Source organism: Mytilus californianus, unplaced genomic scaffold, assembly GCF_021869535.1.
Source record: "Mytilus californianus isolate M0D057914Y unplaced genomic scaffold, xbMytCali1.0.p SCAF_10, whole genome shotgun sequence".
In the NCBI taxonomy this organism is placed as follows: domain Eukaryota; kingdom Metazoa; phylum Mollusca; class Bivalvia; order Mytilida; family Mytilidae; genus Mytilus; species Mytilus californianus.
Genome location: NW_026262582.1, coordinates 70228357 through 70254196, shown reverse-complemented (window position 1 = coordinate 70254196; position 25840 = coordinate 70228357). Strand labels below are relative to the sequence as shown.

At 31.5% G+C, this 25840-nt stretch overlaps 1 protein-coding gene across 2 annotated transcripts in view; it reads left to right on the top strand.

Moving 5' to 3' along the window:
• The first annotated feature begins 219 nt into the window (after positions 1-219).
• Positions 220-25840, top strand: part of LOC127718442 (uncharacterized) — a 63449-nt gene continuing 37828 nt past the window's right edge. The window contains exons 1-6 of one of the 2 annotated variants that reach the window (XM_052224461.1): positions 220-502; positions 1402-1648; positions 15178-17794; positions 19167-19296; positions 23263-23345; positions 24932-25216. In XM_052224461.1, coding sequence (XP_052080421.1) covers positions 15200-17794; positions 19167-19296; positions 23263-23345; positions 24932-25216 — 3093 coding nt within the window. In that variant the 5' untranslated portion in view covers positions 220-502; positions 1402-1648; positions 15178-15199. Of the gene's footprint in view, positions 503-1401; positions 1649-10405; positions 10441-15177; positions 17795-19166; positions 19297-23262; positions 23346-24931; positions 25217-25840 lie in introns of those variants that run through there. The other variant, XM_052224462.1, reaches the window with a different exon arrangement.

Genomic DNA, 25840 nt, shown 5'->3' with positions numbered 1-25840 from the left:
TTCTACGGTAAAGTCAGCTATTAAAGGCTCAAACATAAAAAAAAAATTGAAGTTTACAGTTTAAGTAATTTTTTGAAAACTCTTTCAGTAATGACAATATAAAGGAACCTCTTAGTTATCTGCCCCTGTTGCACATATTTAAATCCCTGAGTTTTCATTGATCTGTAAAAAGGACCTATTGTTTAATTTGTGCTTAATCTTCTCAAGTACAGTCTGATATTTTATTCTTTAAATATCATAATCTTTAAATGACGTTCAATAGGCTGTGTCGGTTTCAAATACATGTCTTAATTTGTTAAACAAGTGCTTGGTAATAATATTACCACGTTAATTGCAGTGTCGATTTCAAATTCTGAAAAGGTGAAATAATATTTGTTAACTTTATCAAAGGAGAAATTGTACGCCATGGACATTAAACATTTTAGATGCATTGTTGATTTGAAATTCATTTGAGGAGAAGTTTTGGATTTTTATTGAAAAATTGATTCCAAATTCGTAACAGGTAGAATATATTTTAATATTTATTAGTTTGCTTTTTTTTAAAGGAGAATTTTTCATTTCAAATGTGAAGCATGATAATTTATGTAAATGGAGAGTTGATTTTCAATTTAATTTAAAAAAAAAATGCTTTTATTTTTTCTTTTAAACCCAAAATATATTACACAATCTAGAATTGCAATGTTCATTTAAATACATGAAAGAAGAAATATATCTTGCATGTTAATGTAATGTCAATTTCAAATTTGCAAAAAAGTGTTATAAAACTTTTATGTCTTATTATGAACACTTTCTACACATAACCTTGGATTGTCCTAATTAACGTGTTAATTGGCCAACCATGAAAGGGTGTTATATTATCAACAGAAAAAAAGTATACCACAGTTCTTTTACCTTGCAAACATTTAGCACGCTAATTTGTGATTACCTAAAATGAAATATACATTAAATTTGCAAATTTAGTGTATTTCAAACTTATAAAACGCAAAAAAAGCGAACATTTTTTTTTTTATACATTGAATTAACATACATGAATACATTTTTAGAAGGTATTTTTATAGCAATGCATTATGGTGTTAATGCATATTATTCTTGATCTACAAGAAAAATAAGATTTAAAAATGTAATTCTTGTATATATATACTTAAGGTCATTGTGTACATTTCAAAAGAACATTTTTAAATCAATAAGAAAAAAATCCAAATTTAGCTAAATCCTTTCTTTTGAAATGAGTGTACTAATTATGTAGTATATTTAACACTAGAGGGCGAAAACACATTTGTTTAAATTTATTATCAATAGGTTAAAAAATATACAAAGGAATCTATGTCAAAAGGCCTCAAACAATTTAGATAATTAATTCTTCAATAATCAATATAATAAACTGTAATGTTTATTTTGTAGATTGTCACCTGTAATATTTACCTGGGATTTTCTGAATTTACTTGTATCTCACCTGAGTTAGAAAGCATGGATTTATAGAAAGTAGCTTTTTTTTTTTGTGGATAGAATGATTAATTTCTGTGATATAATTTGAAATTGATTCTGACATCACCTGTCTAAAATGGAAATCTATTACTGTGGATTTGTAAAGAATGTGGATATTTCATGTGGATTTTAATTAACTACGGATTAATAATGCAGAAATAAGGTTTGTTTATTTATAATATGTGATGGTAACGCAAAGAAATACAACTTCTATTTTTATCTTTTTAATAAGACCTAAGACAATAACTAGGGTTTAACCTTCCTGTCTCATGTCAATTGGCACTTTTATCATAAGGGTCTGTGATATGAAACAGCACCTGCATGGGCAGGTGAATGTAACCTGTAATTAGAAAAATACTTATGACCCATTAGTAGGTCAGTATGACCTTAGAATGCTATCTCATAAATACATGTCTTTTATTTAGAAAGGGCATTTGAGGGTAACCAAATGGTAAGGGGTAGGGTCCGTTTCCTATCAAATTGCCCCAAATTGCACAAAAGTTCTAATTTCAAGAACTAACAAATTTCCGTTAGCCTTGATATACCTTGATATATGCCAGGATCTACCTTATTGTCAGGGAACTTGTGTCCTTATAGACTTTTGATCATTTCATTGGCATTGATCAGTTTCGTGTACATCTCATGATTCTAAGACAGCAATGTTTATAATTAGCTCAGATAAATGCATCGATGACCATAGACAGAATTATTAATGATTCACACAAAGGGGGAAATTTTGTAGCAGTTGCTAATTCATAGCTTGATATTTAATCATAATTATTCTAGAAAATTATTTATAACATGCAAATGAAGAAACAGAACATTAAAACTTCAAGTATAATTATAAATTGATAAATACAATTGTCTACCTGATATGATCTGATATAGAGATAGATATTGTTCCATAGGGATGGGTGAAAAAAAGAGGAGATTAAAAACTCATAAATCTAAGAGAGACTGACAATTCCTGGAAATACAAAAACCACAAAAAGACAAGCAACAGGCTACAAAACTCTACATAAACAAGAATGTGTCCATAGTACACGAATGCCCCACTCGCGCTATCATTTTCTATGTTCAGTGGACCATGAAATTGGGATCAAAACTTTAATTTGGCATTAAAATTAGAAAGATCATATCATAGGGAACATGTGTACTAAGTTTCAAGTTGATTTGACTTCAACTTCATCAAAAACTACCTTGACCAAAAAACTTTAACCTGACACGTACGGGACAGACAGACAGACGGACGGACGAATGAACGGTCGCATAGACCGAAAAACATAATGCCCCTAGTTGGGGCATAAAAACAAAACACTAAGCAACACCTACCAAAAATTAGGAGATATTTCAGGTTCCCAGGGAAGGGTTAGCAGTTCCTGCTCCACATTGGTTTTGTATGGCGACGTATAGTTAATGATGAACCCTCACAAACAAAAGAGTGAAGTTGAAGCTCAGTAACACACGTGTACTTGAAAAATGGCCACAAATAGCACACATAACAACAGACCACAACAATTGCTAACCAACACTTCATTTCTCCCGAAGAAAAAATCACTGGCGTACAAACAAAGGAAAACAACAACGTACAACACATGGTCCAAGTAGTGGAAGAGTGGGGTTAGGGTTTTTAAAGATATTTCTGAAGTATTGTATTAAAATTCTGATTTGGTGTACATTAGTGTTGCACAATTGACATGTATTTTCCCCTGTGTTTTGAAAAGTCTTCCTTTGCTCCACATCCACAATCAATTCAGAATTCCTCATGGACTAATTCCAGGACAGTTCTTTTTGTAGGAAACCTATTTTGAAAAGAGGATATAGTTTAGAATTACTGAAATACTCATTTAAATGTAGCATAAAGATAAATTTGTATTGATTATTCGAGTTATTGGAAATATTGACATTTTTCTTGATAAAGAAATCCTTGTAATTATCTGGAGTGTCAAAAACATGTATCATGTCAGATGTATATATTTCTTTTGATAAAAAGATAACTTATGATGAATTTGCCACTAGACAGTTCGAAGATATTTAAATTACTTTGAAAGCAAAGGTTACAGTGCTAAGCTTGATTCCAAGAATTAAATTTAGACTTTGAAACCGTCAAAAAAAGAACATCTACTTGAGATTTAGTTGGACAATCTTAAATTTGTTGGGAAAATAAATTGTCAGATATGATTGATACAATGTAGCCTTATCTATAATGACCTTCAACAATTAGGAAACACATTTATACCTAAGAGGTGTAAATACAAGTTTCAATAATTGACATTTTATCTGACATTTGATAAAAACCTTGAAGACTAGATTGTCTTGCATGTCCTTCAGATACATGTAGATATAAAAATAAGAAGATGTCAATTCTTTACCAGAAACCAAATGACATAGAAGTTAACAACTATAGGTTATCATATGGCCTTCAACAATAGGCAAAACTATTACAGCAGTTTGAAAAGACTCAAATTTTTTCACTGGATTACCTTTTGTGTGCATGAACTTTAAATCTACTAGGATTTTTTGCTTGTAAAGGAAAGTTTGGAAAAAGTAATTACTGGTATTGCACAAAAAAACTGGAGGTTCGAGGACCATGAGTAAATCATTTTGAAAGACCTGGAAGGGTAAAAATAATTAAGATGTTGTGTTCAACTAGACAAAAGGACAAGCTCTTTCTTAACTTGACTTGCAATTTTCCTCTGTGGAATAAACTTGCATTTTTATATGCCCATTAAAATTTTGACGGGACATATTATGGTATACAAATGAAGTCTGTCTGTCTGTCCGTCTGTCTGTCCGGTGTAAACATGTCGCACTGTAACTTGAGAAGGACTTATCCAAATTTCATAAAAATTTACATAGTTGTTTCTTATAATAGTCAAACGATCTGTGTACTTTTTAGTGAAAATAAGATTAAAACTTTTTGAGTTACGGGACTTAGTAACTGAAACAGGTGTGTGTTTTTTTTCACATGTCGCGCTGTATCTCAAAAAAAATTTATGATTATTGCTTAAAACTTTACACACTTCTTAGTTATATTAATCTTAAGAGATCTGTATACTTTTTGGTTTTGATTCAAAATTTTATTTTAGAGATATTGAGTATTTTGTAAAAAAAGGGGGAGGGGTTTTTAACATGTCACGCCGTATCTCAAAAACAATTTATGAATATTGCTTAAAATTTTACACACTTCTTAGTTATATTAATCTAAAGATCTGTATACTTTTTGGTTTTGATTCAAAATTTTATTTTAGAGAGATTGAGTTTTTTGTAAAAAAAAGGGGGGTTTTCGCATGTCGCGCCGTATGTCAGAAACTATTTATGATTATTGCATAAAAATTCACACACAAGACGACGGGCGTATCATGCGCTCATGGCGCAGCTGTTTATTATATAATGGTGTTAATGATGAAAATAAGATTGACATGGCCATTGATGGCCCTTTAAGTAGTTAATTAATAAATGAAATTAGCTGGTCTGATAAAAAAATGGAACTGGTATTCAGCTTGCCTTCTATATATATATACATGTATATATCTGCTTGCTGTGTAGGGGACCACTTATTTCTACACCTTTGGAGATTCCAGTAGGGGACCACTTATTTCTACACCTTTGGAGATGCCAGTTTGGCTAATTGCCACTACTTTGCATGTTCTTAGCTAGAGTTCAAGACATAAATTTAGTTGTACCATCATGACTATCAGAACGACTGATTTTTTTTTCATGTGTATACAATATACATGTACTTGAAAACCAATTTAGAGCTAGCTTTGATTACAAAATGATCGGCAGTATATTATTTTTCTATAGCCATTACATGTTAATTGGCAATTTTTTTACAAATTGTTCATAATTTTCTACCACTAATCGATTACAATAATAGAGTTGGATTCTACCTGCAAATTGTTATGACGTTATTACGATTACTATCAAAATAAATAGGTCATCTATGGTAGGCCATCAGCTGTTTAATTGCTTTAAATATGAAAGTTAGAAAGTCTCCCAGGTGTGCAAATAAAGTGGTGATTGCAAAATGAGGCTCATAAAAATGATAATTTTGAGTAAGAAGTAAGGTTAAAGCATGTACCAAACTTGATCTGACCATACTGAAAACAGATTGTGAAAACAAATAGATGACAAATGCTGATCCAGGATTTTGAAAAAGGGGGGCCTCCAAAATAGTCAACTTTTGGAGTGGAACATGCATTAATCATATATGGAGCTCCTTAAAGAGGGGGGGGGGGGGGGGGTTGGCCCCTCTGGATTAGAATAGTCAGGTAGCAGCTAGACCTCAAGCATGTCAAGTAAAGTTTGCATGCAGACTTTCTTTTAGAATCCACCGTATATGCCATGGTATACATGGTATATGGCCCCTAGTGTACTGGGTCCTGTTCCAGTTTTATAAGGAACAATTGGCAAAACTTACCACTTTAAGTGAGTTGTTTCCCTTTTCACAAAACAATGTATTTTTAATGAAAAGTGACTTATGATTTGGTTATAATTGAGTGACAGTTCTCAATAATTTTTACAGACAGGATATGGGAAAAGAGACTAAAACCGGTACTAGGGGTCATCTTTAATTTTGTGAGGTGAGAATTTTTACTTAGTCTTGAAGGCCTCACTGTGACTTTGAGATGAAGAACAGCAATAAAAGCACTGTTCCTTTGCTTTTGTTTTTTGCCGTACATGTACTGATTTTGTGTTGGGGATGGATACCCCATATCCCTTCTTTTTTATTATACTAACTTTGAACAGGGTGACTGGGCCTTCGTTATGGAGCTACATTATTGGTTATTAATGCAGACCTTTTACCTGTTCCACTCCAAACATTGTCTATTGTGGGGTCCCCTTTTTCAAAATCCTAGATCCGCATCTGTAAACCACTAAACGGACAAAAAAAACAAATAAAAACAAATATATTTAAGGACTTTAACCATTCCCTACAGAATAGATCAGATACAAAGATAAAGAGCATAATAAGTTATAAAATTGTATTCAATCCTTTTAAAAAATGAAAATATTGTTGTACATCATGTATATAGATCTCTCACAGGAATTTGTCGTATTTTAAATATTTACGTATAATTATTTACTAGTATAACAAATAGGATAATATGATACTAGAATTATAACCCAGTAGTATTCAGTACGACAGATTAAAAAACTAATTATTTGTATATACATAATAATAACTGTATGATGTTAAGAAATACTTAACAGTTTTGACATTCTTTTGAAAAAATAGTTGACTTTTCAGATGCAGAATAATTTTTGATATTGATTCGAAGTAATTGGATCTTATTGAACTTTAGGGGTATCTGAATTTTAAGGTTAGAGTCCAGTCCACTGTTTAGGTAAGGTTTTAGATTTAGGACTAGTGTCTAAAGTATAGGGTAAGGATTTGGACCTTTAATCTTACTTTAGAGGTCCCAGTATTGGTTAGAGTTTGTTGTAGGTTAGGGGTAGGTATAGGTTTAAGGATGTACGCTACTCTGTTTCAAAATAACAAGCTTTTAAAAAGACTGTTGTAAATTGATAGTATATAAATAAAGGAACTAAAAAAGCAGAAAAAAGTGAAGGGTCCGTGTGCTTGTTTTCGATATATAAACCATTGAAAATTTGGCGGGAAATAATTCTCTCTAGACTTTTCATACATTTAACATTGGCACCCTTTTTCTTTAAAAAATTATGAAAAAATAACAAGGATTTTATAGCATTTTCAAATATAGCTTTTTAAAGTATATGTAATAAAATTATGAAAAGAAAAGTAGGGGTTAGTGGGGAAATTTTTTTAATGGCAGTACATGGATAAAACCAGAGGATTCCGAATATCTGGCAAAAATTCAAAAACAAGAGGAGCGAACATCCTTAAGGGTAGTGTTAGGATAAGGTATAGGTAAATTAGATAATTGTTTGTTTTGGTTAGGGTTAGGTGACTTAGGGTTTTAGGTTAAAGTTTAGTGTTATGGTTATGTTACTCGTTATGGCTAGTTAACGATAAAGGCATAAACAGAAAAGCTTAAAGTTGTTAGCTTTGCCTGAAAAAAAAATTGTCAATGAAACTTAAGTTTTAGTACAGCTTGACCAAATAAGGCCAAAAATAGAGAAGCTTAAAGTTGTCAGATTCACCTCAAAAAGTTAAAACTTAGATTTGAGCTGTATTTGGGGTCATGACCCTCTGATTTTAATAGTCAAACTTCAATCTGAATCTCAACGCTAAATAGTCTTTTTTGTTTTCAGGTGGGTTTATTCGAAACTCCCCTAGCCCCCTGCAGTATGATCATAATTGTCATCAGATTTCCGTAAAACATGAACAAAAGTTATTAAAATCATCATACATGTTTATTAACATCAAACTTTTGATACAATTTAATCTGTTATTTATATTACTTAACCTAAGAATTATGTATGAAACTAAAAATCATGAAAATATAAATTACTTTAAAAAAAAGGTCAGAATTGGGGTCATCCAAAGTTTATTTATTAATCACACTACACCTTATTAAGTTAATACAATTGTTCTTTATGATTTTAATATAGCTATCTGATTTCCATATCTTAAAGTTTTACAAACAGTGTGTAATAGTCCATTTATAAGATTAAATTGTGTATGCTTTATATTTTGTCTTATCTGATTTCCGAGCAGTTGACCACGTTAATAAATTTAGTAGTATGTTATTGTCTAAATTTGTTTAAAAGATCCCCTGGTATCTTTGTATTGAAGATGTTCAAAATGTGTATCGATATATCTGTTTAGATTATTGTATAATTCAGTGAGGGAGTGGAGATTTAGCATGTGTGGTAAAAGAATCATGCATGAGGGTCTTGATTTGGGGGGGGGGGGGTTTGGCTTCCAGTTCCATTTTCATTTTTAAAGCCATTTTCTCAATTTTTTATTAAATTTGCCTGTTATTCTCTAATCTTTATATTTTAGCACCCCATTTATATTCTTTACCCTCCCTTTATTCTGGACATTTTGCCTATTATTATCATGATTATCTATTCTCTATTCTTTATAATTCCCCCCCCTTCAATCGGTACATTTTGCCCATTATTTTCTTTTTTATAAACCCCGTGCAGACCCTCTTGTATAAGTCGGCGTGGGAGCGGAGATTTAGCATGTGTGGTAAAAGAACTATGCATTCCAATTCTGTAATTTTTTAAGCCATTTTTCTCTTTTCTATATGAATTTTGCCTGTTATTTTCTATTCTTTATATTTGAGCACCCCATCGTTCTCTATTCTTTATTTTTTCCCGTTCATTCTGCACATTTTGCCCATTATTCTCTATTCTGTAAACCCCATGCAGACCCTCTTGTATAATTCAGTGTGGGAGGGGAGATTTAAGCAAGTGTGGTAAAATTAAGAACCATGCATGTCAGCTGTAAGTATATTGTCTTACACAAAATTTGACACTATTGTGTGATACACACACCAATTAATTTGAGACAGTTTGTGTCATTCAATATGGTCCTTTCACTGTAAAAATTCTGTACCAATTTAAAATTATAGGCCTAGTAATATTAGATTAGTCTCTTGAATGTTGGACACCACAATTGTGGCTTAAATTTTTTATTCATTGAATACTAATTTTTCGTGGATTTTGTGGGTACAATTAAGGTAATGTGGGTTAATTAAAATTAAAATCTAATTTGCCAAAATGTAGTTTATATCATGCTTTTTTTTCAAAATTATAATGAAAAGTATGGGTCACAGGGCTTTTTATCAAGCATAGTTTTATAAGTATAGGTTATACATGGATAATTTTTTGTGATAACAAGAAAACAGAACGATAGAATTTTAAGTTAAAGTATAAGAAGATATATATAGCTCTTATGAGCTTTCAGAAAATAAATAGAAAAATTTGGGTCATGTGACTCGTTTTATTTTGCTCACACAAAAAAATAGGTAAATTCATAACACATTCCATTAAAAAAGTTACATTATCTGAGTTATCTCCCCTTACAGAGCAAAATTGAAACAATTTGAATTGAACAAAAGACATTCTGTATTTGTGAAAAACAGATGTGCAAATATAGTAAAACACATATTTTTCCTTATTTAGAGGAAAAACCTGTCAAATGAATTACACTCTTCTCACAAAATTTGCACATTAAAGATTAAAAGATCTAGACCAATTGTGTTCTACTTTTGGACAATACTAGAAGTGAAAGACACCCAATATAATTTACGTGGGTCATTATTTACAGCAAATTCGAAAAAAAAAAAAACCCCAAAGAAAAACCAAAAATTCAACAAAATACAAATAGTGTATGGAGTTATACTATGGACTTGTACAGAAAATTTGTTGATATAAAAAGAAGATGTGGTATTAATGCCAATGAGACAACTCTCCACAAGAGACCAAATGACACAGAAATTAACAACTATAGGTCACCGTACGGCCTTCAACAATGAGCAAAGCCCATATCACATAAGGCCCAGAAATGACAAATGTAAAACTATTCAAACGAGAAAACTAATGGCCTAATTTATGTACAAAATAATGAAGGAAAAACAAATATGTTATACAGCAACAAAGGACAACCACTGAATTACAGGCTCCTGAATTGGGACAGGCACATATAGAATGTGGCGGGGGTTAAACTAAGACCATTGAAATAAAATATCCATGAACATACAATTTTCAGCAGTCTGCGAAATGATTAAATCTACATTCTGTAATAAAGTAAGATAGTCACTTTGTCCACTCTATGGAGTGACATGCCATTTTCTTGTTTTTTTTATCATGTAACTCGGAAATAAAATTTTGAGCTTTTAAATTGCTTGAATTGAATTTCCAGGAATTTTTTTTTGTTAGGGGCCATATTGACTTAACAGTATTTAAAGATAGTAAATATAGTTATATAGATATTCGTTGAATTCAAAATTTGTTTAAATAATTTTAAATGTTCCAATATTGTAGATAATATTCTTAGGGTTAGAACATCAACATATGGTAAGATTTTACTCTAGCTGCTTTATGGAATGATATATAGCTGATGAATTTAGAAAAAAAAAAAAATTTTCTATTAGTTTAAAAATATTTTAAGTAATTGAATATGTTGAATGAAAATGATATAAGTGCACATGCAGTTTGTGCAGATTATTGATATATTTGTTAAATTTTCATCAGCTTAGGTCATATCCATTTTAAGTATTCTATGCTATGCTTATTATGCCAGCTTTTATTATCTGTCTTGGATTCTAAGTGAAATGCAAGAGGAGTATTTTTTCTCTCTTTTATTTGCCTGCACAACGTATGGTTTTAATAAATTTGAAATTGCACAAAGTTTTTTTTTCATTCACAGTATAGCTCAGTTATTCTATATTGCATATAAATAAGAAGATGTGGTATGAGTGCCAATGAGACAACTCTCCATCCAAGTCACAATGTATAAAAAGTTAACAATCATAAGTCAAAGTACAGCCTTCAACACGAAGCCTTGGCTCACACCGAACAGCAAGCTATAAACTTTAAAGGGCCCCAAAAATTACTAGTGTAAAACCATTCAAACGGGAAAACCAACATCTTTTATTATGTTTCTTATATCACATTATTTTTCATATGTTAAGCTTCATAAGCTTTTATAACATTTGCTATAACATTTATAGCTTTTGCTTTTGCTTATAATGACTATTTATATTATTTGCATTCCACCCCCTTTTTTTGGGACTTCTACCCCCTTTTTGGGACTCCCACCAATCTAAAATATACTTATCTTGTGTAATAAAACCATGTAATTATACCTGGAATATATTCTAGAATTAGCTTTGTGGGAACTGATATTTGACACTGTACTTAATATTTGGTCTAAAAACTCTGAACCATGTCTACAAGTATAATGTTTCACACAAAATATGACGCTATCGAGTGAAATAAACAAATAAACTTGTATTGTTTTAGACAAGCCCAAACAATTGATAATTATTAAAGTCATTATGAGAGATTCAAATTATCTTAATATCACTGCAAATGTTGCCAAATTATAGTGCAGTCATAAGACTCAGGGTTTAATAAAGATGGACGTCAGATTAACATGTACTCATAAGACTGGGTTTAAAAAAGATAGACAATATAAAATCAGATAAGTTCATGATGAGTCCTTGGGTGTTAGTCATTAATAAATGCAAGTCAGGAAGGTAGTCAGCTGTTTTATATTTTAATGTTTTTTTCCGGGTTTAGGGATTTCCATGTTGTTTGCGTGCAGATCTTTCTAGAACCGCTTTGGTGTTTGTCTCATATCATTTCTTTAGAACTTCTTCAGCCTTCAACAATGAGCAAAGCCCATACCGTATAGTCAGCTATAAAAGGCCCTGAAATGACAAATGTAAAACCATTCATACGAGAAAATTAACGGCCTAAATTATGAAAAAAAAAATGAACGAAAAAACAAATATGTAATACAGCAACAAACAACAACCACTGAATTACAGGCTCCTGACTTGGGACAGGCACATATTGAAGTATATATACATTGTAGACACTTGTAATTTTTTTGCAGAAAGTCCAAGTTCAAAGTTACAAAATCAGAAGTGTTGGTAATTTTTGTGCTTACCGTTTCAATTTTGCTGTAATATTATATTGAATATAAGGAATAATGATAATAGGATTATTGACAGGTATGGAATCTGCAACTGACTAAAATATATAAAGACAACACAAAGATAGCTGTATTAAAAAATCATTATACAGAAAACTATTAAAGCTAAAAAAAATTGTGACCATGGTCCTGGCCAAAAATGGGGTCCCAAAATAAATGGAAAATACCATATGAATAACATGTATATTGAATTCATGCCATTTTGTTACAGCCAAAATACGATATCTTATTTGGCCCTGTTAAGTTTGAAACTTTTGATGCAGATAAAATTTGTACTACATTTAGAAATCATTCTTAAGTGAAAATAACATTTTTGAAAATATCAATGCTAATGGCCTGTTATGATTTTATTATTAACTGCTGAAATAACTTTTATAGTCAAATTTTAATCAATATTACTAAACAAAATATAATCAATATTTGGTTATTTGGCAATTAAAGATATATGATTATTGATAATTTAATTCTATGAAGCGTGTATTAGTGTATTAAAACAGCTTAATACTGACGCAATGTTTAATACATTAATTGTGAACTTATAACTTGGCCTTATTTAATTTATGGCTTTAAAAGGCACACAGATTTGATTTATGCTATATTAATTGACTAATATCATTTGAAATGGTAATAATTAAGTAACTATTTTATTTCAGAAGTAAGAAACGATTGTGAAATAAAAAATATATTGTCATCTTGTTTGTTGAATAATAAATTTTCCAGCAATAAAAATATAAATGCAATAGCTCAATCAAAAGTTTTTTTGCATACATTTTAGTATAAATAAAAGGATCAAGATGCAAGGTCTAGACAGCTACCCAACAAAACGATTTGTGAACCATAAGGCATCATGCGGTCTTCCATAATATTCAATTCCCTACAGTGGTGGGGTTTGATCCGTTACCTGGTCCAAATTCAATTTATTTGACAGAGGTCCAGTCCCCCCTTATGGAACTTTATATTTGATAAATAAATAGACTATTTACAAGTATCACTCCCAACGGTGGCTTGCCAGGGAGTCCCCTCTGTTTCAAAATCTGGATCAGCACCTATGGTCAAACCAAAGTCTTGAAAATTGGTATTTGCTGCTTCTACCCTAAGCACAAGGCATTTAGGAGTTAAAGCAAAGGCTGGTCAGCTTGGTATAAGAATCATGTGTCCGGGTAGGGTAACAATGTCTTCCTGCGGACTGTTACCTCGCTCAGTGTGTCAGTCTCATATAAAGCAGAGTTTATATTATTGATATCACATTATTAACTTCTCATCCTTTGTATCGAATTGTTTTACACTAGTCATTTTGGGGCCCTTTATAGCTTGCTGTTCGGTGTGAGTCAAGGTCCGTGTTGAACGGCGTACTTTGACCCATGATTATTTACTTTTTACACATTGTGACGTGGATGGAGAGTTGTCTCATTAGCACTTATACCACATCTTCTTATTCATATTTAATTTGCCACTGGATGTAATAATTGTTAAACATCCTGGTTATTCTGTCCATACATCTTAACTCTTTGATCTGAAAAATATAATTTTTTGGCACAAAATAGTCAAGGTCAGGTTGTCGTCTCTTTGACACATTCCCCGTTTCCATTCTCAATTTTAAACTGTTTTGTAGAGGAGAACTACTAATTCACAGTATGAATAAAAAGAAAGTTTTTGGCAAACAACTTATTTGTTGCCACACATACCATGGTGATCCAAAAAGTTGGGGTACAACATTGCATGATAATGGTTATAAGCAGCTCTGGATAATTTTTTTAGCCTTTGTTCTGTTTGATTGTTGTTTCAATATAGAAAAATGCCTGCAGACAACTAAAAAATCTTTTATTTCATTCTTAAAAACACAAATTTGATGATCTTTAAACTGCAGACATCTAAAATATCTTATTTCATTCTAAAAAATGCAAATTTTACGATCTTTAAACAATTGAATGTACTTTAAGTATATCAATTTAATATTCTTATACGAAATAGAAATATGAAGCACTATTGGTCCTGATTTAGAAACAATTAAATGCACTTTAAATATAATGAATATTTTACACCGAACCAAAGTCTGAATTTGAAGTCTTTTGACTATTGGACCATGTAATTGTACATCACCTAATAATTATTTAAACATTATAACGATCTTTTAAATATGATTTTTGATCTAATTCAGATAAACTTATCTGAATGCTATCGATATTTAATAGTTTTTCGTATTGTCAAACGGAACAAAACGATTCCTTATTAAGGGGGTGGGCTTCAAATAACCTGACCTAAAACTGCTACTTTATCCGTCGAGTGACAATTGAAGACTTTAAACGGTATTTAGAATAAATAAGTTTGGTTAATGAAACGAGGGTTTATTTTGAGATGCTTAAATACAATAAGGACTTGACACATATTTAACCATTTGTTTTAACATTCAACAATGTTTAAATGAATGGGTTAAAATCCTCTTGAATGAGAATTACACTTCTATAGTAAAATTTAAAAAGTATTAATTGTTGATGGCTCTCTTCCTGAATACTGTGAATTTATTACCCAAGAAATCTACATATATTGACAGAATTGGATTTAGAAAGGGGGGAGGGGTGGGGGCAGGGAGCTTCATATATAATAAACCCATAGACTTTTTACTAGTATTACCCTAAGCATTGGCTTGCTAGGGGGTCCCCCTTTTTCAAAATCCTGGATCCGCACCTGATTGGTATGATATCCCACAAATAATAATGAATCCATAGTGTGCATGAAATATTTGCCACTGGACATTTTAGCAAGCAACAACCAATCAATTAATCATTATTTTGCTAGCAGGAATGACAACTGTGGCAGACACAGAAGCTCTGGCCTACACATATTAACTGTCAAGCTCATCAGCTGTATCATAAGGCTTAAATAATTAAGATGGCACAAAAGCTTTGCTAGGCACAAGAATTTTCATGAGTGAGTGGGGGGGGGGGGGGAGTTCTATGAATTCCTACATGTCTTAATTAACTTAACTTTTTAATGTGTTTTTGTAGACTGAAATATTTCTTTATTTTTCTTGAGTTATCTCCCTTTGAATACTAAGAATTATTAAAACAATCTATATATTTTTTTTATTTTAGTTGAAATGGACAAAACATCGTCATGGAAACAGAACATGATGAATTGTTGCTTAAGGCTGGACCCATAAATACAACCCGCAGAGATAGTGGTCTTGACGTAGGTTTTGACAGCATAAGCAGAACAAAGCTTGTACGTAGAGATAGTGGTCTAGATATAAGTGATTTAGATAAGTTCAAGAAGAAGCAGTCTCGGGCAAAGAGCCATGATAGCGGAAATGATGACCATGGATTGAGTACCACATCAATCTCTAGTATTGATGACATAGATTGTAGGGATTCAGGATCACCCGTGTTTTCCAAAACATCTCCTAGAAAATCAGAACTTCAAGCGATGGAAAATAGCATTGGGAATAGAAAAAATGATTCAGATTCAGATAAGATTCATTCTTCTTACGAGAATAGCACAGATATTCAAATTGAGGATTTGGAGAATGTAGAGTTTACAAATTCAGTTTTAAAATCAGAAAATCAAAATGATTCTGAGAACGAAAGTAACAGCATTGGTATAGACGAATCTGAGATTCCGTCAATTGCACTAAAAAATTCTGAAAATTCTGAAAATGAAAAAATATCAGGTGATTCCAAAAGCAGTACACGTAAAACATCCAAGAGTGGTAGTGTCCTGTTATGTCGAAAAAAGAACGTGATTTCTAAAGGTGATTCAGGACATCGGACATCATTAACATCAAAACCACCACGACCAGAATCATGTCGACCCAGTAATGTGTCTAGGGTATCAGTGTCTTCCCGTGTTGATGTTATGCTGAATAGCGATCTTTTCAAGAAATATTTATCAAAACATGAAAATTTGATCGACAAGATTTCGTTGAGACAGGGGCGAGGAGCAGGAATGAAGAAGGCGTTATCAAATTTAGATTTGTCTCAGTTAGACTTTGACGATGACCAATCACAAGAAAGAAAAACAAACTTAATTTCAACATTTTCGTTTAATGATGACAAATTGAAAAGTGAATGGGAAAATTCACCTGTTACACGGACTCGTCGTAATACGGTTTGTGAATATGATTACAATAGAGGTGAAGGGTCAGATAAAGAAAATACCAATATTTTGGACAATCAAACAGAAAATGATATTCTTCGCTCATCTGTTGATAGTAGTTTGTCTAAACAAAGGACTAGCAATCGAAAGAAATTCGCTATACCAAGTTTTCATGAATTTAAGATGTCCAAACATTTTAAAGAAATTCCAGAAGAAGGTCCGTATGATGATGAAGAACAAACTTCATGTGAAAACTGTGATAAAAATAGAACATTTGAAAATGAGAGGCCAAAAAGTAGGTCACATTCAAGATGCCAACGAATCAAAGAAAAATATTTTCAAAACCACGAAGATCAGTCTTTAAGTACAAACAATGGCGAATCCAACTGTGACAAACATTCTATGTATGACGTAGAAGCTGAGGACAAATCTGATTTAAGTGTTATTGAAAATTCTGCAAACATTCTGAAGGAAAAGTTCAAAAGTGCTCGGAGGAGTGAAATTCCTATCCCAGTTAAGATAAAGAGTTCATCTAGTCCTGTGTCATCTCCAAGGCAACAACAAATTGTTGTTGATAGGAATAAGGATAAGAAAGATCATGTTCATATAGGTCAAAATGATGGAAATGTAGAAAAACCAAAGAGTTCACGTATATTGCCAAAAACACCAGAGGAATCTGGTATTGGCTTACCACCGAAGCATGTATCTGACCCCAAAAAGCGTGTAGTTCTTCGTGCATCTCGAAAACGGAAAATTGGACAAAAGAAGCCATTTTTACGAAGTCAATCAGACTCTCAATTAAAAGTTGATAGTGCTAATCATACTGGAAAATCTTTGGACGAGGTTAAGATGAAATTTAAACCTCCGCCATTGGAAATAAAAAGTGTACAGAGTTGTGAAACTTTTTCGACATTTAGTCCCTTATTTAGTGCTTCAACATTCGACTCGAGTAGCAACCCTTCATCCGCTACTGTTGGGTCTTTTGACTTCTCTAGTGATCATGTGATTAGATTTAACCTTGGTGAACAGGAAACACCCTTAAAAGGAGATGATTCTGTGCATACTACCATTTCTACAAGGGGAGATAATAATTTACATCTAAACAACCACTCTTCAAAAGGATATAATTTCATAGACTCTCCAGAAAATAATGAATCTAGTGCTAATTTAAGGGCAGCTTATTCTGAATCTAGTAATTTAAATTCAGGGAGAGGTAACAGTGATTCAACGTCAGGAAAAGATAACTCTGAACAGGATTTGCCCCAAAATAATAGCTTTGATACTTCTCTATCTCAGCGGAATACGTACGACTCAATTTCATCAAACAATAATGCATTTACTCATATTATACCTAAGAAGGACACATTTTCTGGTAAAATAACATCAGGAAAAGACAACTCTTGTGATATTCAGAATGTGGAATTATGGAGTGACAATTCAGACAAACCTACAGATAGTTCTGTTCCCAGTTCTTCCAGTGATTGTTCAGATAAGGTCAATGATAATTCTGTGTCTGGAACTAATTCTGAAAACCATTCTAGTCCGACCCATTGCATTTCTAACAAAGTGGATAACTATCTGTCTCAACAAAATCTACAAGTAGAAGACGATTCCAAGGTGAGTTGAAGAGCTTAGTATAAAAGTTTATCATATCTTTTCATTTTGATTTCAGTGACCATGGTGACAACAGGTTTCATCTTTTTTTCTATTAATGACATTCTACAATGAAGGATTTATTAATTGATCCAAGCTGCAATGAGAAAAATGAAATGAAGTCTGTACCCACAACCCATACCCCAACCAAAAAAAAAACTAAAAAAAAAAAACTAACCAAAAAAATAAAAAAAAAAAATAGAAAAAAAAAACAAAACACAACAAAATAAAAAAAATACTGGTCAAAAAAAATTTGAGAAAATTAACCTGAAAAAAAAAATAAAAAAAATAAAACCTTGAAACCTGAATGCAGCATGACTGGGTAATATAACTTGTAATACTCAGTTAAATGAGATCACTACATGTAGATAAGTTTACATTAGAATTAGTTGGAAAACTCAATTCGGCTAATCATTCCCTAACACAGTATCAGTCAATATTTGGTCTGGCTTTACTAAGTCAATAAGTATGTGATTAATCTGTGTATTCAGACTTTATAGAAACCATATAAATTGGATTATAATCTGTTTGTCTTTAAAAGTTCTAATCCTTAATTAAATACCACAAAAAAATTTTGGTTTGTAGGTTTTTTTTATTTGAACATCATGTTCTTTTAATTTAATTTTATGTGGTATATCCTCTCTCAAACACATGATTACTCTCTTAGTCTTAGAGAATAATTATGTGTTCTGTAGAGGATACCCAATAAAATTTAATTAAAATTCTAGAAATCATTAGTTAAATACATGTACCCCAAAAAGTTTTGGCATTTGTAGGTTGGGAGTTTTTTATTTGAACATCATGTTATTTTTATAAATATTGGAGTAAAAAAAATGTATTTACATATACTATATACACAAAACAAATACCTATATTACCATCTATGTAGAACAGGGAATAAAACTTCTAATCATTGTTATTTAAGTTTTGCATTGAACAAGAATACTGTAGCAGGATTTCCAAGTAATTTTAAAGTCAATTCAGGTTTCTGAAAATGACTGATTGAAATAGCTTTTGACTCCCTTTTATAATATAAAATATAAGTATAAAGGAGATGTGGTATGAATGCCAATAAGACATTTATCCAGTAGAGTCAAAATGATTCAAATTTATCAATTATAGGTCACTGTACATCCTTCAACAATGAGCAAAACCCATACTGTATAGACTATAAGTACATATTTTAACTTTTTTTATTTCAGAATATTTTTTTTAACATTGTCTTTGACATTAGACTCCTTTTATTTTAACATTTCAAAGTTTTTTTGTGTTGTATATCTTGTCTTCCCTTTTCCAGTGTATTTTTTGTAGTACATCTTAACTTCTTTCATTCCAGAGTTCGGTGACAAGGTCAACCTCTGATGTCTGTAATAGCACTACCTCTGATGCTCTAAAGAAGAGACGGGAACGGAAGGAGAGGCCGTATAAAAGTGATCCGTTTACAGGCTCATCTCATCTACCAGCAGGTGGGAATTTTTGCTAGCCATAAAGTTGAAAATTACATGGGTTGTTATTGGGCTTAAAATAAAGAGGATAACCAAACTCATAAAGTCAAAAAACAAACTGACAATGCCATGGCATAAAACGAAATACAAACTGACAATGCCATGGTATACAACGAAATACAAACTGACAATGTTATGGTATACAACAAAATACAAACTGACAATGTTATGGTATACAACGAAATACAAACTGACAATGTTATGGTATACAACAAAATACAAACTGACAATGTCATGGTATACAACAAAATACAAACTGACAATGCCATGGCATACAACGAAATACAAACTGACAATGTTATGGTATACAACAAAATACAAACTGACAATGTTATGGTATACAACAAAATACAAACTGACAATGCCATGGTATAAAACGAAAAAAAAACTGACAATGTTATGGTATACAACAAAATACAAACTGACAATGCCATGGTATAAAACGAAAAACAAACTGACAATGTTATGGTATACAACAAAATACAAACTGACAATGTCATGGTATACAACAAAATACAAACTGACAATGCCATGGTATACAACGAAATACAAACTGACAATGTTATGGTATACAACAAAATACAAACTGACAATGTCATGGTATACAACAAAATACAAACTGACAATGCCATGGCATACAACAAAATACAAACTGACAATGCCATGGTATACAACAAAATACAAACTGACAATGTCATGGTATACAACAAAATACAAACTGACAATGTCATGGTATACAACAAAATACAAACTGACAATGCCATGGTATACAACGAAATACAAACTCACAATGTTATGGTATACAACAAAATACAAACTGACAATGACATGGTATACAACGAAAAACAAACTGACAATGTTATGGTATACAACAAAATACAAACTGACAATGTCATGGTATACAACAAAATACAAACTGACAATGTCATGGTATAAAACAAAAAACAAACTGACAATGCCATGGCATACAACGAAAAACAAACTGACAATGCCATGGTATACAACAAAATACAAACTGACAATGCCATGGTATACAACGAAATACAAACTGACAATGCCATGGTATACAACGAAAAACAAACTGACAATGTCATTGTATAAAACGAAAAACAAACTGACAATGCCATTGTATAAAACGAAAAACAAACTGACAATGCCATGGCATAAAACGAAAAACAAACTGACAATGCCATGGCATAAAACGAAAAACAAACTGACAATGCCATGGCATAAAACGAAAAACAAACTGACAATGCCATGGCATAAAACGAAAAACAAACTGACAATGCCATGGCATAAAACGAAAAACAAACTGACAATGCCATGGTATAAAACGAAAAACAAACTGACAATGCCATGGTATAAAACGAAAAAATGAACAAAATACAAACAATAGTATACAAAGCATGACACAGAAAAAAAGGACTGAGCAAAACGAACCCCACCAAAAACCAAGGGTGATCTCAGGTGCTCCAGAAGGGTAAGCAAATCCTGCTCCACATGTGACTGATTTGTTGTAACTGCTCAGTCATCATTAATTCTACAGAAAAGGGGAAGCAATGAATTTCTTATATATTACCTTAAGAAAAAATATTTACCCTAATTACAAAATATACATTAAAAAAAAACCCAGATATGTGACAAATGTCTGAGCCAATTACTGGACTGGTCTTAATGCCTGGCTGTAATTTAAATGTCTTAAGTTGAATATTTTCTTGTTGTACATCAGCTGATCAAATAAAGTGTTGCGCCCTCTTCTCCACAAATTTTAGCTGAGATTTAACATTTTTCAGTTGTAAAAACTTGGAAAAATATAGAAATTCATATTTCTTCATTGGAGCCTAATTTGGAGGTATCTTTTAAGTCCTTCAATCACTAGATTATTTTATTTCTCTCTAGATGTCTGATAATTTCCTATTCTCTGATACACCAAAATGATAACATGAATAAAATGAACCATATCTTGTGAATCAGATGTCATATAAAAGAATACATGTTTGGGGGATATCTTTAGAAATGGACACCAAAACATAACAAGCTTTCATAGAAACAAATTTATAGTTGTCTCCCTTCAGCTGGATTTTAAAATATTTTGTAAGTTTTTTTTTGTTTGTGATATTAGAAATGATATATAATTTCATACAGTACAAACATTTAAGCTAATGAATGAATAAGTCCATGTTATAAAGAAAATGATTAATATTTTAATAAAATTGCATTATTGAAGGAAAAGAGTATTTTCATTATTATTTTCTTCAAATAGTTCATTTATAGGTGCAAGTACATTATTAGTTTTAAATGATAAAACTATTAAAATTATTTGTGTAAATTTCATTGATTTTCCATTGTGTTTAAATTATTCCAACAAATTCAATAAACCTTTTCATAAACATCTTGAAAATAAATAATCTGAAATTTTTTGAAGAATATCCATGTAATGGGAGATAACTCAAATCTTATCTAAATAGCTTTTTAAGTTTGTAAGTTACATTTGTTTTTAATAATTAAAAAACCTGATAGGTTATTTTTTTGCAGCTGATTGACATTCAGTGGTAATTAAGAATTTCAAAACAGAGTATTGGAATCCAAAATGTACAATTATATTTTTTAACTTGGAAAAAGTTTTTGGCTTCTGAACTGGAAAATTCTTGAGGAGACCTGGCCCATTGTTGACCCTGCTTGGTCAAACTATCCTGTGGTTGTCGTTGGTTCATGTCTGTCATATTTGTTTGTCGTAAATTGTTTTGTTATAAATTAGGCCGTTAGTTTTCTCAATGGAATTGTTTCATATTTTTCATATCGGGGCCTTTTATAGCCGACCATACGGTATGAGTTTTTCTCATTGTTGAAGCCCGTACAGTTGCCTATAATTGCTTACGTCCACTTCATTTGAACTTTAGTGGATAGTTGTCTCATTGGCAATCATATCACATCACCTTATTTTTATAAAATTGTCAGGTTTTCTGCAAAAGTTCGATGGTTTTCTTCAGGCACTTAGGCTTTCTCCACCAATAAAAACTGACTGTCTCTAAATAGCCAATAATGCTAAAAGTTGTTTAACACCAATAATCAATCAATCAATCATGTTCATTTGAACAAAGGTTTTTTTTTCTGAAAAAACAACAAAATTCATAGAAAGAAGGAAAAATTGTGCTTTTAACTTAATTATTTCAGCTATTTTTTGCTGTTAAAAATGGATTGTATATTTACCATTTTCAGAAAAGTTTAGGTACAGAATAAATTTTTACTTCGGATTTGTGTATTGTTCAACAATTTTATTTTCATGGGAACAATTTTTTGTGGATTGGAACACAATGCTATTTCAGTTGATACTTGATTTGATTATTGTAGTTTTGGCATATTCTGCATACAGTTCTATGATAGTTAATACTTTTTTGAGCATTTAAGTGCCTGGCAGTCTTTATAAGAAGAAGGCAATTTAGAAAAATTCAAAACATGGCCGAAAAAACCCAACGACCTAACCATCCTAACTAATGATTTTGAAGTTACCCTCATCCTGAGTTAGAGATAGTAGGTCTTTTGTCTCTGCTTGTCTGTTAATTCGGGAAATCTCTAGATAACTTTTGGTAAGATAATGATAGCAGATTACGGAGTTAGCTCCCCTTAATTGATAATTTCTAGTGCATTTCAACCAAATTATATCTTGAATTACCAGAACAGGAAAAGTAAACGAATGTTATATTCGTGCACTATTATACATTTTGAACATAAATTAATGTCAACTTGAGTGGGTTTTTGATTATCATGTTTTCACCTCTGCCTGATTCTTAGGCAGATTGGCATTTAAATTTGTGATTTATATATTCCTATAGATGTATGGAATCCATGAAAATTTTTATATAAAGAATAATAATGAAGCCAATGTGCATTGCATAACTTCTATTTATAATGTTTGTAATTTTATAGGTAAACCTCGGACTACATCCTCAAGTAAAAATGATATTTTTGAAGCAGATGAAATCAGCTTGGAGGAAGTGGAAGAGGAAGAGGTAAGTTTGAAAATAATTACTGTGGATTCATTTATTTTCGTGCGTACCAATTTTCGTGGATTGAGGAACTCATGCATTTTCGTGGATATTTGATTTCGTGGTTTAGCTAAATAGATATAAGAGGATGTGGTATGAGTGCCAATGAGACAACTCTCCATCCAAGTAAAAATTTATAAAAGTAAACCATTATAGGTCAAATTACGGTCTTCAAGATGGAGCCTTGGCTCACACAGCACAGCAAGCTGTAAAGGGCCCCAAAAATGACTAGTGTTAAACCATTCAAACGGGAAAACCAACGGTCTAATCTATATAAAAAATGAGAAATGAGAAACACTTATGAACCACATCAAAAAAATGACAACTATTGAACATCAGATTCCTGACTTAGGACAGGTAAAGTCTGCTTAAATTCCTACAGAAAATTTGTAATTCTTGGTCCCTGGGAAACCACGAAAATTGGTATCCAACAAATAATAATGAATCCACAGTAGATAAGGATATTGCATAAAAATCTAAAAAGAACAAGATGTGGTATGATTGCCGATGAGACAAAACAATGATAAATGAAAACAACAATTTATAAATTTCATGTGTCCATGCAAAGAGCTTTTCTGGATTTACCTTCATCAGGAATGATCAAAACTGAATATTGTAAAGCCAAGGATGTATTGTTCGGTGTGAGCCAAGGCTCCGTGTTGAAGACCGTACTTTGACCTATAATGGTTTACTTTATAAATTGTGACTTGGATGGAGAGTTGTCTCATTGGCACTCATACCACATCTTCTTATATCTATATATTAACAAAAATAGTTGAAGAGCTTTATGACCAAAAAGGACCTAATAAAAATCTAAGGTCAACTTTGCTTGAAGGATTTGAAACCTTACTTTCTGAATAATTTCAAAATTTATAAATGGACAACTTTCCACCAGAGACTAAATGATATAAAAGTTAGCAATTTCTACATAATTATTTGGTTTCACAAACTTTTTTTAAACTTTGGTGCTTGAGGACTTTTTTGTTGGACAAGTGCATGGTGTTTAAACCATTATGTTTGGTTGACAATCAAGTCTCCTTGAAATTTAAAAAATATATGCCAAATTAGGGTTTTGATCCATATTTTCTTGTTTCACTGAACATGGAAATGCAATAATAATAATAATAATAATAATAATAATAATAATAATAATAATAATAATAATAATAATAATAATAATAATAATAATAATAATAAATGATAATAATAAAGATAATAATAATAATAAGTAATAAATAATAATAATAATAATAATAATAATAATAATAATAATAATAATAATAATAATAATAAATAATAATATGAGTAAGGCGTGATGTCCTCTGTATTTTATTATATTCTTGTTCCTGAATGAAATTGTCTTGTGATGAAATAAACACTTTAGGGATTATTTTTGCTAGGCAACAGGGGTATTAAGTGTTACCCTTGAACGTCCTTTACAGTATGTTGTTCATTCTAATTTGTTGTCAATGGTTTTATGTTAAGAAATAGTTTTTTCAACATTGAAAGAAAAAAAAACATTAACTCAATTCTTATCTCATGTTTATTAGAGTTCTATCATTTCGGAACAAGAATGGGAAAAAGAACGTAAAAAACAACATCGTCTGAGTGATGTAAGTAGTGATAGTGGAGTTATTGGCCCTGAGTACCCTCCCAGTCCTACCAGCACTGTCTTCAGTACAGGAAGCAGTTTTGTATGTGCTGATGGGAATGACATGGGAACAGAGACACAGTTACTTGGACGAGGTCTGCTTTACAGTGACTTTAGTGATAATGGATGTAGAAGTGGTCCAAAAAGTCCCAGAAGTCCACATAGTCCAAGAAGTCCTCGAAAGGTAAGTTTAAACACTCTTTGTTTGTCAAATTTCCCAACAGATCTTAAATAAAAAGAGAAAGAATAGGGACGGTTTAGGATTGTTTTGTAATTGACCTAGATTTTGACTCTGAAATCTGTGTATAGAAACAATGCCTGATTTGCCAGTTAATGAATGGTTTGTTATAAACAGGTTACCAGTTATGAAGGGTTTGTTATAGCGAGGTTACCAGTTTATATTTTTGGTGGTACCAGTAATCCTTTTTATGTATTATCACTCCGTAAAATTTCATGCAAAAGTTAATAAACATTTATTATTTCTTAATTTTAAGGCTATATGTTTAGCTGTATTTATAAATTATTGGTGGTTTTTCGAATGGGAGGGTGCTTCTCAGCCACAATCTCATCGAAGGATGACAGCCCTGAGATGAGATGTGGTCGAGAAACATCCTCCGAGTTTGAAGGACCATTGATAATCTGTTTATCGCTATTTTGCCTATGATGTTGTTGATGTTAACATTGACAATGTCACATGCGCCCTTAGTTTCTGACGATAATTTTCTATCTCAAGCGAGTAGCATGATGTGAAAAATTATCACAAAAAAAGATCCAAGAAAAATACACAAAATAGCGATAATATATTTTA